This window comes from Camponotus floridanus, unplaced genomic scaffold (genome assembly GCF_003227725.1).
Source record: "Camponotus floridanus strain SB8 unplaced genomic scaffold, Cflo_v7.5 scaffold209, whole genome shotgun sequence".
Classification (NCBI taxonomy): Eukaryota; Metazoa; Arthropoda; class Insecta; order Hymenoptera; family Formicidae; genus Camponotus; species Camponotus floridanus.
The window spans coordinates 27,501-45,570 of NW_020229336.1; the positions used below are offsets into that span (position 1 = coordinate 27,501).

The following is an 18,070-nucleotide window of genomic DNA, read 5'->3' on the forward strand; positions in this document are numbered from 1 at the left end:
TTTTACACAATTTTTTTTAATACAGCAATTTTTTATTAAAATAATTTTTTGTAAAATAGTTTTATACAATGTTTTACTACTGAGATGACTCGACTTTTTTTTTCACCTTTTTTTGAAAAGGTAATTTTTTTAAGATATAACGAAACAGAGCTATTAAATATCAAGATAGGAAGTCTGTCTAATAAAAAAAACATTCAACAAACATTCTTCAAATTATATCTATTAACGCTAATATTTCAATCGACAATCAATAACAATCACTCGAATTTATATTAATTTTCATTGTACATATATCCATTTATATACAATTATATCCACATATTTTTATGAAGGCATAACACTGATCAACACTCAAATTTTTTCCTGACATTTAACATGTATTGTAGGTTATAATCTAAGGTACTAAAAAAAATACTAGTTTAATTGTATCAGCACTACTTTTTTTATTTATAAGATATTAATTCTGAAATAGATTTTCGATATTTTTGAAAGATGTATTTGCCACAAATATAACAAAAACTATCTGGATTATGTAAACAACGTCTCGGAGTCGAAGACATATCGAAAGTTAAAAAAATAATAATTTTGAGTCGAGTAAAACTCAAAAAAACTGCACGTGATGTTTAAAGGGGATAGTCTAAAAATATTAAAAAACAAGAGCTGTAAAAATATTTAAAAAAAACAAGAGCTGTAAAAATATTTAAAAAAATTACTGTCATACTCGAAATTAGCACACTTAAATAAGCCCAAAACTGCAAAATTATAAGAGGAAAAAGTTAAAATTATTTATACTATCATTTCCAGAATTTGTTTGTATTAAAAATATAACGACATTCGAGAAAAAAACTTGAAAAAGTTATAAATAAAAGAATTTATTATATATAATTCTAGGACTAATATTTAATAACTGTAAAGAAACAATGTTTTTAACCTTTTTATTTTTGAAGAACAAACATTAATAAAACATCAGTAATATCGGCAAATTTTTGGAAAGAAATTTGAATTAGGGTAAAATTGAAAAGAGTTAACTGACCTATCGTGAAAAAGAATCAAATAGTCAGACAAAATTGTTTTAATAATTGAAAAAAGCTACATTTTCGCTTGCATTACTTGCTAAAAGCAGTTATTCCTCATTGACTCTCGTTAACCTATTGATTTTTACATGAGTTATGTAAGATATACAAAATGTTTTTAAAAAAATAAATAAAAAATAGATTTTACAATATGAATAAAAATACATCGCATTTAATATATACATATCATTTAGGAATGGCATATATCAAACCAGTATTATTAAGCAAACAAAAAACGAATGGCAATTTTTCGTTTAATTTCATAATTTATATAATTTAATATTAAAAGCACCAAAAACAACCACTTCAACGATATTCACTTTCTTTTCACAATTCTTTTCGTATGTTATATTTTATGAAGGATATTTCAATGTCCGAGAAAAGTGATCATCATATACTAAATTTCAAATCTGACCGGAGTCATTCTGATAGTAGTGCGAGAAATGAGCGAGAAGTCGATAAGATCGATAAAGTTTCACTTGCAAATATTTCTATCACCCCAGAATCGATCGGTAAGTTGCAAAAAAATGCATAAAACATTAATAACAAACATTTTAACAAAATCTATGACAAAAAAGTGTAAATATAATATAAATTCAAGAGAGAGTGGAAATAAAATCTAAAAATATCTTCCAGTAGTGAGAAGAATATGAATTCTAAGTCCAAAAAGAAAATAGAAAAGCTTAATATAAACATAACATTGTATATAAAAATTGTCATAATTTAAGGTAAAATCAATTTTATTAATTTGATACTCTGTTTTAAAGCAATCGCAAATATTACTTCTGATTTCTTATGCTATAGGAATTTTTCGAAAAGTATTTGTCATTTTCTTAAAAGTTATTTATTTGTTTTTGCCATGAATTAACGATTACTTTTCTAAATCTTAAATGACGCAAAAAATTCTTATATTATTTCTTTGAAGATCAATACTGTGCTAATTTCCGTATTTTGTAGTTTACATTTATTTTTGTGTAGTTCACATTTATTCCTTTATTTTCATACATATTGTTTTTTCCTGATTTACTGAGATAATCCACTTAATCTCAAATATAATTATGTCAATATGTACGCTCTTAAAATCTTTAGAAAGCAGTTTGAGCAAGCCAATATTTCTCAGAGCATTTGTACAATTCGACAGTCAATTTACAGAAAAAGTAAACGACATCTTTGTAACATTGAGGTAAGGAATCTAAATTCCCAATTTGTATTCTTTCATTTTTCTCTCTTTTTCTTAATTCAATATAAATATATCAAAATTATAATTCTGTTATAATTTTGTTAAATGTAAAATGATTAAAATTTTATGTTTTTACAGATGGAATCAACCTGAATTTACCGAAATAATACAAGGGTACACAGTGCAATGTTTTTTCATCGAGGATTTAAAAGAGATTCAAACCTGCGATGATAAAAATATCACAACTACAAAATTGGAGCACACGGTGCACAATCTATCATCTAACACGACATATTATTTTCGAGTACGTGCGCATACTAAAATTGTTGCTGGTCCTTACACGGATTTAATCAATGTGTCCACTACACATCAAAATCCAATACCTAAATTATTATTTACATCGAGCAAAGGTATCCGCATATTGGACGTGGATTCAAACATTACTTATTGCGTAACGTCAGAGTACGTATAAAAACTGATAAAAAAATAGTTATAATTACCATAAATTATTTTTAACACTAACTAAGATTAAAGTTATTATTATTATGCACAAGTTCATTATTAACATTATAACAGTAATAATTATAAAATTAAAAATTTCAACTATAATTTTTTACTATACAATTATAATTGGTTCCTTTTTTTCAGATTAGTACGATATGTCGCTTATTCGATACAAGAACATAGAATTTATTGGCTAACAGAAAGAGACCTAATGACATTGAAGATTAATGAAAATAATTTCACAAAAATAGCTAGCTTTGATAATTATTCATATAATCCCTGCATTGAAAATAATTTCACAAAAATAGTTAGCTTTGATAATCATCCATATAATCTCTGCATTGACTGGATAGCAAGAAATCTATATTTCACGTATGCTGAGTCACCCTCTTATATTGTAAAGTTCGACTTAGCAATGTGGGAAAATGGCATAATTAAATTTGATAAGATTTTCGAATCAAAAGTTTATTATGACTATTTAAATGTATCACCGTCCATGGGGTATGTTTACTACCGTTCACCTGAAAAAATAATTTTCTATTAAAGATTTATGCATATTTGTAATTTTTCTATAATTTTACGTAGATTTATAATTAAGATCATAAATAAAAAAAATAATAAGTTATTATATAATTATAAGAATTTCGAATTTTCACTACATATAAGTTTCTGTTTTGTTAAAATAATGTTTTATAATCAGTAAAAATAATTACATATTTTTTAGAATTTTATATTACGTGTCATACAATTCGAATACCGAATATCGTATGATGAAATATCATCTCAATGGAAAAATCGAGCAAATTGTTGAGATAAATGTATGCCTATATAATTATATTAATTATATAAATTTTCCTATGAGTAATATGATAATTGATAACATGAATAATGAAGAGCTATTAATTTACTGGTTAAATGAAGATTACATATTTGTGACAGACATTAATATTTCTATGTGCAATACGATTTTACACAAGAAATATCCAAGTAATAACATCTTCAAATCTATGGCGATTGACAAAACATACATTTACATTTCAGCAAGTGATAATTCGTCTCAATTTATTCTCTACGTTTTGAAAAAGAAATATGCAGGTCTCAAAAGCATAAATGCAGATGATCATGTCGAGAAGATAATAATAAGCTCAGATAAAAATATGATTCATAAAATTTACGCTTTTGATAAATCTTTACAACCATATCCTTTAATAAGGTGTCTGACACCTTACGAAAAAGTTTATAATTTTGAGAATGTAAATGCTACGGCAAACAGCATCATTATAAATCTTCCGGAGCCGGTTGTAAAGAGTGGATGCAAAAAATATAATTTACCAACTACTATATATACTATCTCCGTAAGCTGTTTAGACAACAATCTCAACAAGTCTGAGAAATTCAATGTGCTGACGGCCGAGCGATATTACGAGATTCAGAACTTGACACCATTTACAGAATACAACTTGAAGTTTACTATAAGCAATTTTTACTTTGACCAATTATCAATAAATCCACTCGATTCGAATGTGATACGAATAAAAACTAATTCGGGCAAGCTTAATGCACCAGAAAACATAAGCGTCCTAGGTTTGACGCCTACTATAGCAGTAGTTCATTGGATGCCACCCAAGAAAGTAAACTGCGTAGCCGTGACGTACGAAGTGCATTGGAAGTCAGTTACATTAATGAACGAAACGCAACAAAGGGACAAACAATTTATCAATATGCCGAAATGTATGGTAGACGGCAGATTTTTCACAAAGATTAACTTGTCGCTATCAGTACAAGATTACTTGATATACGTGCGTGTGTATCCAATTAATTTCAGCGATTTCTACAACGAGAGTTTAAGCAAGATCGTTGACATATACTCAGAACCAAACAATATTACTTTGAACGAGGTCAACATAAATAGCATGAACATTTCATGGATCTCAAATATTAATCTGACGATCTTTTTTACACTAGAGTACAAAGATATTGCAGCAAAAAAGTGGCAAAAAATGAATTATATTAAAATGAATTATATCAATTATAACAATGAAGTAATATACCATGTCGAAAATTTAAAATCGGGAACTTCATACAAGTTTCGCTTAATTTTGAGCTACATCGAATATGAGGAAACTTTTATATGGCCGGCTGATGAAAGATTTATTTTTTCAACACGTGGTAGCAAACATGGTAAGCAAATGAAAATACCCATACAGCACAATAAGGTTACGGATATATTGAAGAATAATTTCATTGCAATATTGCAAATCGAATACGAAACTCTGCTGAGTTATTGTTATAAGATTGTGATGAAGTTAAGCTATTCGTTTTTTGCAATGAAACATTGTAGTAATATTACAGTGTAATATTATATATTGGAAAGAAATTATTGCTAGCATATTTTTGTTTTTGATGGATGAATATCTTGCAAACATTTAATTTAATTAAAAAGCTCGATATAAATAGAAGTTTGCAATATCTAAAATAATTGTATTTAAAATAATATATTACAAAATTATATTTAAACATAATCATATAACATAAAATGTTATATTTTTATTACTAAATTAAACTCTTTAAACTCCTACTTACGAATCATTTTTTTATTTTAAGTGTTCTATATCCTCTTATAATGGATACTTTATACACATATACATATATGTTATAGAATTAATTATACATTTTAATTTATATTTTTAAAAACTTAAAAAATCCGTTATAATTATATTTACTTGCATGTGAAAGGTTCATAAAAATGCACAGAAAAATATAATGATAGTTATAATAGTATCTATATACTTAATATAATAAAAAGATATATTATCTTTGAAGATTAATATCGTAACATTGTAACATTGATATAAAATGTTATTTATATTTTATTAAAAAGAGAGCAGTGCATATCTTTGGATTAGAATTATAATATATTTACTCGACTGATATTATTTCTGTATCATTATTTCATTCGACATCTGCAAAAAAGTAAAATTCATCGCATATATACAAATATAAAAAAATATATTATTACATTATTTTTATAGATAAATTAAAGGATGTTATAAAATGTTTTCAAAATATAAATATCATATTGCTAATGTCTAATTCATACTTTTTTAAATTATATTTCTACAACGTTTCTGTAATGTTGCATTGCAATTTGTAATATTGCAATATTATTGCAAAGTAGTTGTAACATTCTGTGCTGCATAGATATTATAACATTATGTGCTAATTTTTTTAGATATGAATAGGCCATAATATAATTTAAAAAAATTAAATTTAAAAAAATTAAATAAAGTTACGACTAAAAATAAATTTGTAAAAACATACACACACTAAGATATTAAAATTATGTTTTTGCTTAATATAGATATTCCGAGCACTCCTGGAATAATAGTGAAAAAATATTACTTATTATTGATGTTATGTTTTATCGTTATAATTATTATAATCTGCGTCTGCTACTTTTATCGTCGTAAGTATATTTGATGTAGGTGTCGACTTGAATTGTAGATTATACATATATATACATATATATACATATATATACATATATATACATATATATATATATTTGGTATAATATCTAAAACTTTACTAAAAATAGTAATTTACTTATATAAAAGTAAACAAATAAATTTACTAAAAAACAGTGGATTTTATAATACATATTATTACATAATTAACTCGAAATTTTCCAGTACATCGTCAACGCAGAGGTAATAATGAAAAATTTTTGTCTTCAACAACGGCCGATGTAGAATTGGCGATTCTACATGAAGTACCTTGCCGAAACACTCAATTCAATATCATGTACAGTTCTATGTTACATTATAACCCGGATGAATATGCGATAACTAAAATCGCACGAAATCAAATTACACTTACAAAACATCTTGGTAGTGGCGCATTCGGAATGGTAAAAATTAATTCTTTCTGGCAATATTTGAAATTAATTTTTGGATTAACAAAATAGATACGTATTTTCTAATAAAGATATAAATTACATGAATTTTTTAAATAGATTATAAGTATTATAATATTTACATGAGATAACAAGCATGCACTTTATTATATATTTTTCATTGAATTATTATAAAGTAAAATTAATATAAAGTATTATAAAGTAAATCAATATAAATATAACTTGACATTAAACTATATTTTCTAATAAAGTACGCATGTAAATTTGTGTGAAATATTTCGCAGGTGTATCAAGGAAAGGTGAAGGATTTAGAAAAATCGGGCACAGAGATATCCGTTGCAATAAAAACGCTTCGAAAAGATGCTTCTTTCCATGAGAAAGAGAAATTGTTAAAAGAAGCCAAGCTTATGAATCATTTTCGACACAAACATATATTAAGGTTGTTGGCCGTTTGTTTAGATGGGGATTCTCCGTTACTAGTGTTGGAATTGATGGAAACTGGTGATCTGTTAACACATTTGAGAGATTGTCGAAATTTGGAAGCGTCAGATTCGCATGCTCTGCGTTTACAGGATTTGCTCGCCATGTGCGAAGATGTTGCGCGAGGTTGTTGCTACTTGGAAGAGTTGCGTTTCGTACACAGAGATCTAGCATGTCGCAATTGTTTAATATCTTCGAAAAATCGCGAGGATCGTGTCATCAAAATTGGAGATTTTGGACTAGCTAGAGATATCTACAAGGATGATTATTATCGCGTGGTATAAATACAATTATTAGAAATAATTAAAAAATGAATTGTTTTGAAAATACTTCCCATTTTTTTATCATAGTAGTCTCATGCATTGTTTCTTGATGTATTATAAATGATTTTTATTTATATATCGCAAGAGTTAAATGAACGTTTTTCATTTTGCACATATTGTGAAAATGAAACAACTTGAACCGGAAAATTAAATTTTTACTAAAATCATGTTTTAGGAAGGAGAATGTTTGCTTCCTGTTCGCTGGATGGCACCTGAATCTTTGATGATGAGAATATTTACTTCTCAAAGCGATGTTTGGTCATTTGGTGTTTTAATGTGGGAAATTACATCGTTGGGTGAGACACCTTATAGTGCCAAGACTAATGAAGAAGTGATGAATTATGTACGTGCTGGAGGCAGGTTGCCGACGACGCTTAACTGTCCGTCAACATTGTACCAGTTGATGCTACGTTGCTGGAGTGCAACGACCAGTGCTAGACCAAATTTCGAATTTTGTCGGAAAAATATTATAGCATTAAGAAATAACATAGAAGATGCCTTATTGAGTCCAGTCGATACTATTTAGCCGATATAATTAAATTAATGTTTATCTTATTTTCCAAACGATTCAATAAATCTTAATGTAGAAAAAATATTTCTAGGATATTTCTAAATTGATGCTTATTTTTAGGTTTGAACTTAATATTATATGTACCAATGAAAGTAAAAGAAATTTTTTAATCTTACCTTCCATAAAATTTTGATTATTATTAAAAAATATCACATCCGTTTTCATGATTGTTCAAAATCAAATAATATAATGATATATCTAATTTGTGTTTTTGAGTAATTGAAGCGAAAGCTAATGATTACGATTGTATATATAGGAGTGAAGGGGGCACTATAGGACACTTTTTTATTTAAAGCTCATAGATTTTTCAATTTTTAAGAAATTAATTCTCCGCTACAATTATAAGTTAGTTTAATTGTTAATGTTCAATATAAACGTATGGTAAAAGAAACACATTTGAAAGTAGTGCATTGTTTTTATCTTTTAAAAAAGTATGTTCTCTTAATCTGCCTCCCTGGGAAGGAAGTTTAGGACGCCATTAGGGCAATTTAGGATTGATAATGAATAATTGAGATAATTCTTGTTTTCTCACTTTATTAAAAGTAATAAATCTTTTACTAGGCAACAGAAATCTTAAATCTTTTTTAGTATATTTTTTCTTTAACAATAGATAATTTGTACTACGCAATGAAATAAACATTAGTGTTCACCTATTAAAACTTTAATTATTGCAAGAATCAGTCTCATTTTCTTTTAAATAATAAAATATTTAACAACTCTCTTTAAAAAAGTTAAAGTATTAAGTTAAAATTATTAATTTTGTAACAAATTAAAAAGTTAAAATTTAACAAAAATAATTTCCTTAGACTTTCAAAAATAACTTTCTACGTAACAAAAGGAAATTGAGATCGTAATAAACTTAAAATTAATCAGCCAAGTTTAAAGCTAGAAAAATTAAATGTAAACGTCATAATTTCTGCAGTTCTCGAAGTGCTATCTGCATCGTTTGGTATTGGCAATTAAGATATTCGTACTAATCACTAGCGATTCATCCTTCTTTTCAGAAAAGAAAAATTTGTAAAATCCTGTAAAATCTTCTTCAAAAAATTAACAGTAAAACCGTTTAAAATTTTTTTTCTACTTTGCCAACAAAAACCAAAAACAAGGCACATTGGGACATGTCCTAATGTGCCCCGTGAATTTCATCCAATACTATCTCAACTCTAACTTGAAAAAAAAACGTAGTATCTCATATTAACTCTTTTATTAATCGTTGTATTTCGCTCATTACAACGCAAAACATATAATCTTAACCAGAAAATACAATAGATTCCTTTTGAGCAATAGTTTAACGTAAAAGTACTTACATTTGCGAGCCAAAATAATTACACCAGTCAGCGAAAATTATTAATAAACTGTAGATTAGGTTTGACAGTTAACAGCGCGAGCTCTCATGTGATATTTGTCTCTTGACTGAATGCTAACCGCAAAATGCGTTCAACGTGAAAAAAGTGACAAATTTGTTTTTTATTCGTATGTCCTATACTGCCACTGTTCTAAAGTGCCCCCTTCTCCCCTTTATATGTATAAACAATATTTTTTTCAACATGGGAATTTAATTAATTTTCGACATTATATATGACCGATAATTACAAACTGATTGTAAAATTTATGAGTGAAAGGGGAAACGCGAATAATATTCTCTATAATTAGTTGTAAATATATAAATATAATAATATAATTATTTTTGAATTTATAACAGTTATCATGTATGAATTTTTTACATCATTCGAGATAAGTATATACATATATTATATCTTTTTATTTAATGACTTACTATATATTCAAATTATATTGATGATTACAAAAGTATGCAGTAAAAATGAACTACATTTATTGTTCTATCTCCAATAACTGTTTAATAAAGCTAATAATATATAAATATATAAATATATATTCACACACAAGTACGGTCTATCATTTCGAAAAAATTCTTCCACGTATATATATATCTTTGTTGGTGAGTAAGAAATTTTTATAAATTTGTAAAATATTTGAAAATACATCTATTATTATGCATGAATTTAAAAAAAGATCATTATATTAATGTTTACATTATTAAAAATATTCTTATGCAGAATGTCTCTTTAACAATATAGGAACATTTTTGAAAATAACAATGTATATCATTTAATATATGAATAGACTAAATATGTCACAAAAGGAGGCCGAAGCATCTTAGAATTATTTTCAATCATATTTCACGCAATTAAAGTATTTATCACATTTTTTTGGAAATATAGTAATTGATTTATAGCGGGAGAAAGGGAGAATTTGATTGGATGCACTAATGCACACTGGTGCATAATAAAGACTGTCGTATATAAAATTGCAATAATAGAAAATAATGAAGTAATTAATATTATACATTTTTTTATTATATCATATTATATATATATATATATATATATATATATATATATATATATATTGGGTTGCCCGAAAAGTAATTGCCGATTTTTTCATTACAGACAGTCTCTTTTTCATTACATATGATCGTGGATTGTTGATTTCGGTATTTTCAACTTCTCTCCAATCTCTCGCTCAGTTACATGACGATCCAATTCGATTATGGCTTTGATTTGCTCATCATCAGCATTCATTGGCCGACCTGAACGTTGCTCATCTTTGAGCGAAAAATCTCCAGAACGAAACTTATCAAACCAATTTCGGCACTGTCTTTCTTTTAAGGTTTCCTCACCATACACATCACGTAACTTTTTAGCAGCCTGCGCTGCGTTTTTTCCTTTACGGAAATAAAAAAGCAAAATATTACGAAAATGCTCGTTTTTGGACTCCATACTAAAACTAACGCCAAACTAACAATTTTCAACAAAAACACGTCCAATTTGCTTCTAAAGTAAACTAAAAGTGACAGTTGACAAACGTCAGAAGAAAACAAAACACAACATTGACATAAGACATTCACAAATACCATCAAAGCCATCTGTGCGTGAAATCGGCAATTACTTTTCGGGCAACCCAATATATATAGGGTAGAGAAAAAGTATGGAAGCAAACAATTATTTCCTATTCATTTTTCAACAAAATGTCTTAGACATAATTTTTATGAAAAGATGTATTATGTGGCATAGACGGCATGACCTTGAAATGACCCTTACGAGCTGCATACAAATAACGTAAAAAATTTCAAATGGAACTCGTCAGTTTTTGTTACAGATTCTTGTAGCTGATGTTGAAACGTTTACAAAACACTGCATATGAGCCCCATTCCCTTAAAAACACTCTCAGTTACGAAACAATTGTGATACAAACAATTTGTATGCACATTGACATTGCTTACTGATTTCGCATTATGACGTTCAGTTGCGTCCACTAATAACATGTAATTGTACCTGTTGTCATATGATACACTGTCTATGAGTATTCATAGAATTTTTTTGATTTCTTGATCATCGCTACCTTATTTATTATTATCATTTATTTTATCCTTAAAAAAGTAGTGTCAATTGGCATACAAGTTTCGGATATTGTGTTTTGAAAATTTGCTATTTTTGTCGTTTTCTATTATAGAAATTGTTACTGATTTTCATTTCTGTAATTTCAAATGTTATTTTCACGATGGCCCGGTTGGATGAATCGCACTTATTTTGCCTTAACTGATTGGATGAATCGCACTTATCTTGTCTTAACTGGTTGGATGAATCGCACTTATCTTACCTTAACTGGTTGGATGAATCGCACTTATCTTGCCTTAATTGGTTGGATGAATCGCACTTATCTTGCCTTAACTGGTTGGATGAATCGCACTTATCTTGTCTTAACTGGTTGGATGAATCGCACTTATCTTGCCTTAACTGGTTGGATGAATCGCACTTATCTTGCCTTAACTGGTTGGATGAATCGCACTTATCTTGCCTTAACTGGTTGGATGAATCACGCAATCTCTTTCCTTGAGTACGGTTCGATGTACGCCTTAACTGATTCTACGAACTTCGCGTGTCTTTCGTATCGGCAGAAATAATCGAAGCGGGTTATTCTCCATTTGTTGCAGTAATCGCTACTGTTGTACTGATCTCTCATAATGACGTTCAGTCGCGTTACACACATTCATGTAATCACACGTACGCTGTCTATTTTCAATTTCGTCAATACGAATTATCACAATTGTTTCGTAACTGGGAGTGTTTTTAAGGGGATGGGGCTCATATGCAGTGTTTTGTAAACGTTTCGACATCAGCTACAAGAATCTGTAACAAAAACTGACGAGTTCCATTTGAAATTTTTTACGTTATTTGTATGCAGCTCTTTGTATGCAGCAATTATTTGTACGCAGTAAGGGTCATTTCAAGGTCATGCCGTCTATGCCACATAATACATCTTTTCATACCATAAAAATTATGTCTAAGACATTTTGTCAAAAAATGAATAGTTTCGGAAATAATTGTTTGCTTCCATACTTTTTCCCCACCCTGTATATTAAGTATATTATATTAAGTTAATATTAACTAAAGTTATATTATATAAGTTATATATATATATATATATATATATATATATATTGCGATGTTTATTCAATTCAATTCAAATGAATCGACACTCATCGAGATGTTGGATGAGAACATGCGCGGGGGAGCGAAAACGCCGTCAAAAAAAATAACGAAATTAATATACTCGCGTTCTGAGGAACAGGGATGGAGGACATTCTCGCGCGAGCCGCGGCGGAGATCGTATCGATATATCGAAAAGTTGGGCGCCAGATGCGGTCTTTCCCGCATCAGTTTTCGTGAAAAGCCGAAAGATGCTAAAAACGATAGCCTGCTTCGCCACGGGCCGACTAGCTCGCCTAACGGTAGAGGGGAGGGGTTGTTAGAGAAAGTTAATTGATTATGCGAGTCTTCACGGAACCAACAAACGACAGACAAAACGACAATCGACAATTAAGCGAGACGAACACTTAAATAAATTACGCGAATTGAACAAAGAAAGATAACAAGTTTATTATTAGATGTGGATTTTTTTACATTAATATTTATTTATTATTTATTTACATTATTATTTATTTCAATGATTTTTGGTTGCCAAGTTATTCTTGGTGAGGTCTTAGTTATCCTAATCTCCGCTAGTTTTTCTCCTCGACTATTTCTTGCTTCAGTTTGAGTTCCCCTAGATTTTCTGTTGGAGGAACGAGGAGTCCTTGGTGGAGATGCTCTAGGAGTCACCGGGATGGGAGAAAATCTTCGAGAGAATCTTCTTTCGACCAGGTCTATTGGTATAAGTTTCCAGGGAAGAAACTGGATAACTTTCCGAGGGTCAGTGGCCATAGAGGAAGATCTCCGAAGATCCGGTATGGTCTAGTAGATCTGAAAGATCTTGGAGATCTTGAAGATCTAGTAGGTCTCGGAGGTATTGATGATCTGGAAGATTAAGCAGGATCTCGAGGATCTAGAAGGTCTGGAGGATCTTGAAGACTCGAGAGTCTGAAGGATCTGGGAGATTCGAGGTTCTTGAAAGTCTAGAGGATCTTGAGGACTCGAGGATCTCGAAGATCTGGAGGATCTGGAGGACTCGAGGTTCTCGAAGATCTGGAGGATCTGGATGACTCGAGGTTCTCGAAGATCTGGAGGATCTGGAGGACTCGAGGTTCTCGAAGATCTGGATGACTCGAGGTTCTGGAAGATCTGGAGATCTCGTGGATCTCGTAGATCTGGAAGGTCTCGGAGAATCTCGAAGGTCTCGGAGGAGAGAATAATCACAAGGGTCAAAAGAGAATTCGCTGAATAGCTATAAGCTATTTGTTGCGAGGTTACAAGTGATTGATAAGTCGTTGACCGCATCTTCTTATATACACTTTTCAATGTTTTCCGATAGCGAGAAAATTATCTTAATCTGCCGCGCCTTTCAGCGGCATTAATTAAAACTGATGTTGCGCCAACTTCATGATTCTAGTCAGCGCTTCCCGAGAACGTGCTCGATGTGACGAGCGTCAGGTCGGCGCTTCCTGAGATCGCGCTCGATGTGGCGAGCGTCAGGGACGCCACATTAGAAAAATAAAGTAACAATACGAGTGATCAATAATAGATTAATAATAAGAAATGGATCAATTTTGAACATTAAATCAGCAATCAATAAGAAGCGATAGCTCAACTGAAATTAATAATTCCTCACGGAGACATTGGATCGCTATGATTTCCGCTAAACACGAGACCGAATCATACAAATCAAATTGAAACGACGGTTCACAATAAATTCGAACGACATACGAAAGCGAAAAATACAATACAATTAATCCTGGCACGAAAGATGCGACGGTATTCTGAACAAATATCTGCTCGCAATCGACAACGAAAACGAGAGCGCTAATCCGGTTGTTTACCCGAGCCCGTTTTTATGGCCGGAATTCGCTGAACTGAGCCTTTACTGAGACTTTACGGAATACAAAGGATTTTCGGCACGAAAATATTCGCGGATAATACTCAAACGATATCGTAATTTCGGCAGCCAGATCAACAACTTATCGCTACGGACTTTTCCCCGGAATTTCCTAGTTCGCGAAACAAAACGACAACTTAATAGCTCGACAGTCTAATGAACCAGAGATCGAAAATAATTAATACTTTTGCGAAGACGGATCTTATATGCGACAGGCGAACGATATTTTCGATATTCGATAGCCGACGGCGGCCGGAGATTTTTCTCAGCCGGCGTTTTGCCTCTTTCATCCGCGCAAGCAGTTCCGATTTCACCCTCGATCGTACTTTGGCGATTATTTCGCACCACGATAAATTCGACAGATACAAATTATCCTTTATTATGCTCTATCCGACGGCGTAATAAGCGCGACGAAGACGCAGATATTCTCTTAGCCTTTATTACGCTCTATTCGGCGGCGTAATAAGCGCGACAAAGACGCAAATACTTTCACGCTCACACTACAATAAAATACCATAAACGCTCATACGCACTCTTAACAATTGACGACGACATACACGAAATCCAACACAAGAATCGCCCTGAGATAATTTACGGGAATATTCACGCGGCAACGACACGACACGACGACACGGGCGGCGTACGCTTTTCGCGATCCTTCGCGCACGCGGTCGATAGCTACGCGTAATGAATACCTCGAAACCCAGAGAGAGACGAACGTTGCCTTATCAATCTAATGCCGACGTTACGATGGTCCTTCCTCGGTCGCTTGCCTCCGGTCGCCCGAAAATACGCAAAATATCACCGTCTCGGCACTGAGCCTGAGCGGTCGCGAAACACGAAAAATGGCGACGGCGGCAGAACGGCCGGTCCGCGGACTAAATCGCGTACGTGGCTCACAAAGGAAAGATGGGCAACCGATAACACCTCTTCCTGCTGGGGATGGTCCTCGGCCTCGTCCTCTGCTCGGTCTCGATAGCGGCGACAAACACAAAGAGTTTTGCACAAAGCGACACGATAAGACAACCTGACTAGTTAGGACGAGCTCCCGCACCAGAATGATCCTGGGATCTCGCGGCCCGGGGTCGATAGCGGCGTCAATGACCGCTTAGTGGGGTGTGCAGCCCCGCGGCCAATCAGAACACGGCACGCAAGAGGTCCTAATGCCTCGCGAGATCCGCGGCGCCTTAGCGCTTCGCGCGCAATTATGATTAATTTGAATTAGGTTATTGCGGGCCTAATGACGAGTCCGATGAAGATCTTGTTGTCGTCCTTCCCCGTAGGGAAATCAGGGGTGAGCAGACCCTCATCCTCTTGATCGTAGGAGGAGCGACGTCCGGGGAATCTCCGGGTCTCATTTATCGCCTTTCCGCTGTCGGCTATCGCCGGGTGCTTTGCTTCTGATTTTCCTTGGCTGAATCTTCCTCGATGTCTTTTCCCTGTCGGGTTTTCTCCGGTAGGTTGCCCGTTGTCGATACAATTGTCGTACAAAATAATAAAACATACGCAATTAGTAACAATACAAAATGACTAAATCGCTCGTCTCTCCGGGGAGCTCGATCATGCTCTCTCGCTGTAAATTCTGGCGCGACCGCTCGGCCCGCGCCCCGTTAAAATTATCGGGGCGGATGGACGCGCGACAGGACGGTAACGTAACAATATATATATATATACAGAGTGGGGCATTTATCTTGAGACAAGATAATATCTCGATTGGAGTCGATTATTTTGAAAAAAGTTTTAGACAAAAGTTGTATGGTTTCAAGGGGGACATAAGATGGTGTTATTAGTTTGATCTTGAAGAGCCACCTGAAGGACACGCGAAGGTCAGCTCCAACTTTTTAAATGGGATACCCTATATGCTTTTGCATATTCTTGTAGCTCATCTCAGGGGCTTTCCAAAACACTATAATTAAGTTAGTTTTCATTAAGTACTTTCCAAGTTATGAGGCTTGAATTCATTTTTTAATTTTACATAAACCGTAAAATATCTTGTAAAATATTCATTTTTCGATTATTTTACCTTAATACTTTTATGTACAAAATAATGAGAGGAATCAATTGGTGTAAAGAAAAGACATAGTTATTTTTAAGAAAAAATATGTAATTGTTAATTGCAAATTACATTTTTTTTTTCGAAACAACTATGAGTTTTCTTTACACCAATTGATTCTTCTCATTATTTTGTACATAAAAGTATTAAGATAAAATAATCGAAAAATGAATATTTTACAAGATATTTTACGGTTTATGTAAAATTAAAAAATGAATTCAAGCCTCATAACTTGGAAAGTACTTAATGAAAACTAACTTAATTATAGTGTTTTGGAAAGCTCTTGAGATGAGCTACAAGAATATGCAAAAGCATATAGGGTATCCTATTTAAAAAGTTGGAGCTGACCTTCGCGTGTCCTTCAGGTGGCTCTTCAAGATCAAACTAATGACACCATCTTATGTCCCCCTTGAAACCATACAACTTTTGTCTAAAACTTTTTTCAAAATAATCGACTCCAATCGAGATATTATCTTGTCTCAAGATAAATGCCCCACCCTGTATATACATATATATATGTATATATATATATATATATATATATACATATATATATACACAGGGTGTCTTATTTTAATAATTTCAGGCAAATATCTCAAAAAAATATGGAAGATACGGAAAAATGTTTCAAACAAAAGTTGTTTGGCTCGAAGGGGGACAAATGATGAACGTATGTACTTGACCTTGAGTGATATAAATATATCCAATATTATAAAATTAATAATTCAAATATCTGTAGTAAGCAAGAAAGACCGTCACATTTTGAAAAAGAATAACGGGAGGGTTTATTTAAAAATGTATAATAAATACGTACAATAAAAAAATAATATTCATAAAAAAATTATAAAATATGTAATGTTTAATACATAAAAAGTGATATTCTTAAAAAATACCTTTTAAAGAAAAGTTAAACTTAAATATCTAAAAAACGATCATATAATATTTAAATATCTATAGTAAGCAAGCGAGACCGTCACATTTTGATATAGTATGACGGGGGTCGTGATGGGTTTATTTAAAAATGTTTAATAAATATTATGAAAAATAATAATTATGAAAAATTAAATTTAAAATACTTAATTTTAAAATACATAAAATACAATTTAAAATACATAAAATACAATTCAAAATACATAATTTTTTATACAAAAAGAAGTGATATCTAAAAAAATACCTTTTAAAGAAGAGTAAAGAAAAAGCGTCGAGTTCATCTAAAAACCCTCTCACAAAAAAATAGCTATCACAAAAAGTAGTTACCTTTATGTAAAAAATTAATTTTTACAAAAAATACTGATATTACTTATAAAAAATTGCATCAAGTTGGGGTGCAATTTCACTTTAAGTTTGTTAATGTTATAAAATTTTATACATATGTGCTTTTATATAATCCGCTGCTGACAAAAAGGTAGAAGTTCCGTTTAAAATCTATTACATTTTTGTCATAAAGAAGAACATTTTTGTCATAAAGAAGAACATTTTTGTTAGAGTTGAATCAATTTTTTAAAATAATTTATATATGACGCAAGACTTACATATAATTATATATTAAACTAACAGAAATCCATGTATAATTATAC

General features: G+C 31.2%; 1 protein-coding gene across 1 annotated transcript; it reads left to right on the top strand.

Annotated features, from left to right (window-relative positions):
* The first annotated feature begins 2,131 nt into the window (after positions 1–2,131).
* Positions 2,132–8,064, top strand: LOC105256009 (proto-oncogene tyrosine-protein kinase ROS). The gene is made up of 8 exons (XM_025408401.1): positions 2,132–2,256; positions 2,392–2,715; positions 2,902–2,990; positions 3,799–4,938; positions 6,119–6,223; positions 6,450–6,667; positions 6,958–7,431; positions 7,652–8,064. The coding sequence occupies exons 1-8, from the start codon at positions 2,132–2,134 to the stop codon at positions 8,000–8,002; spliced, it is 2,826 nt and encodes a 941-aa protein (XP_025264186.1). The 3' UTR covers positions 8,003–8,064.
* Positions 8,065–18,070: the final 10,006 nt, after the last annotated feature.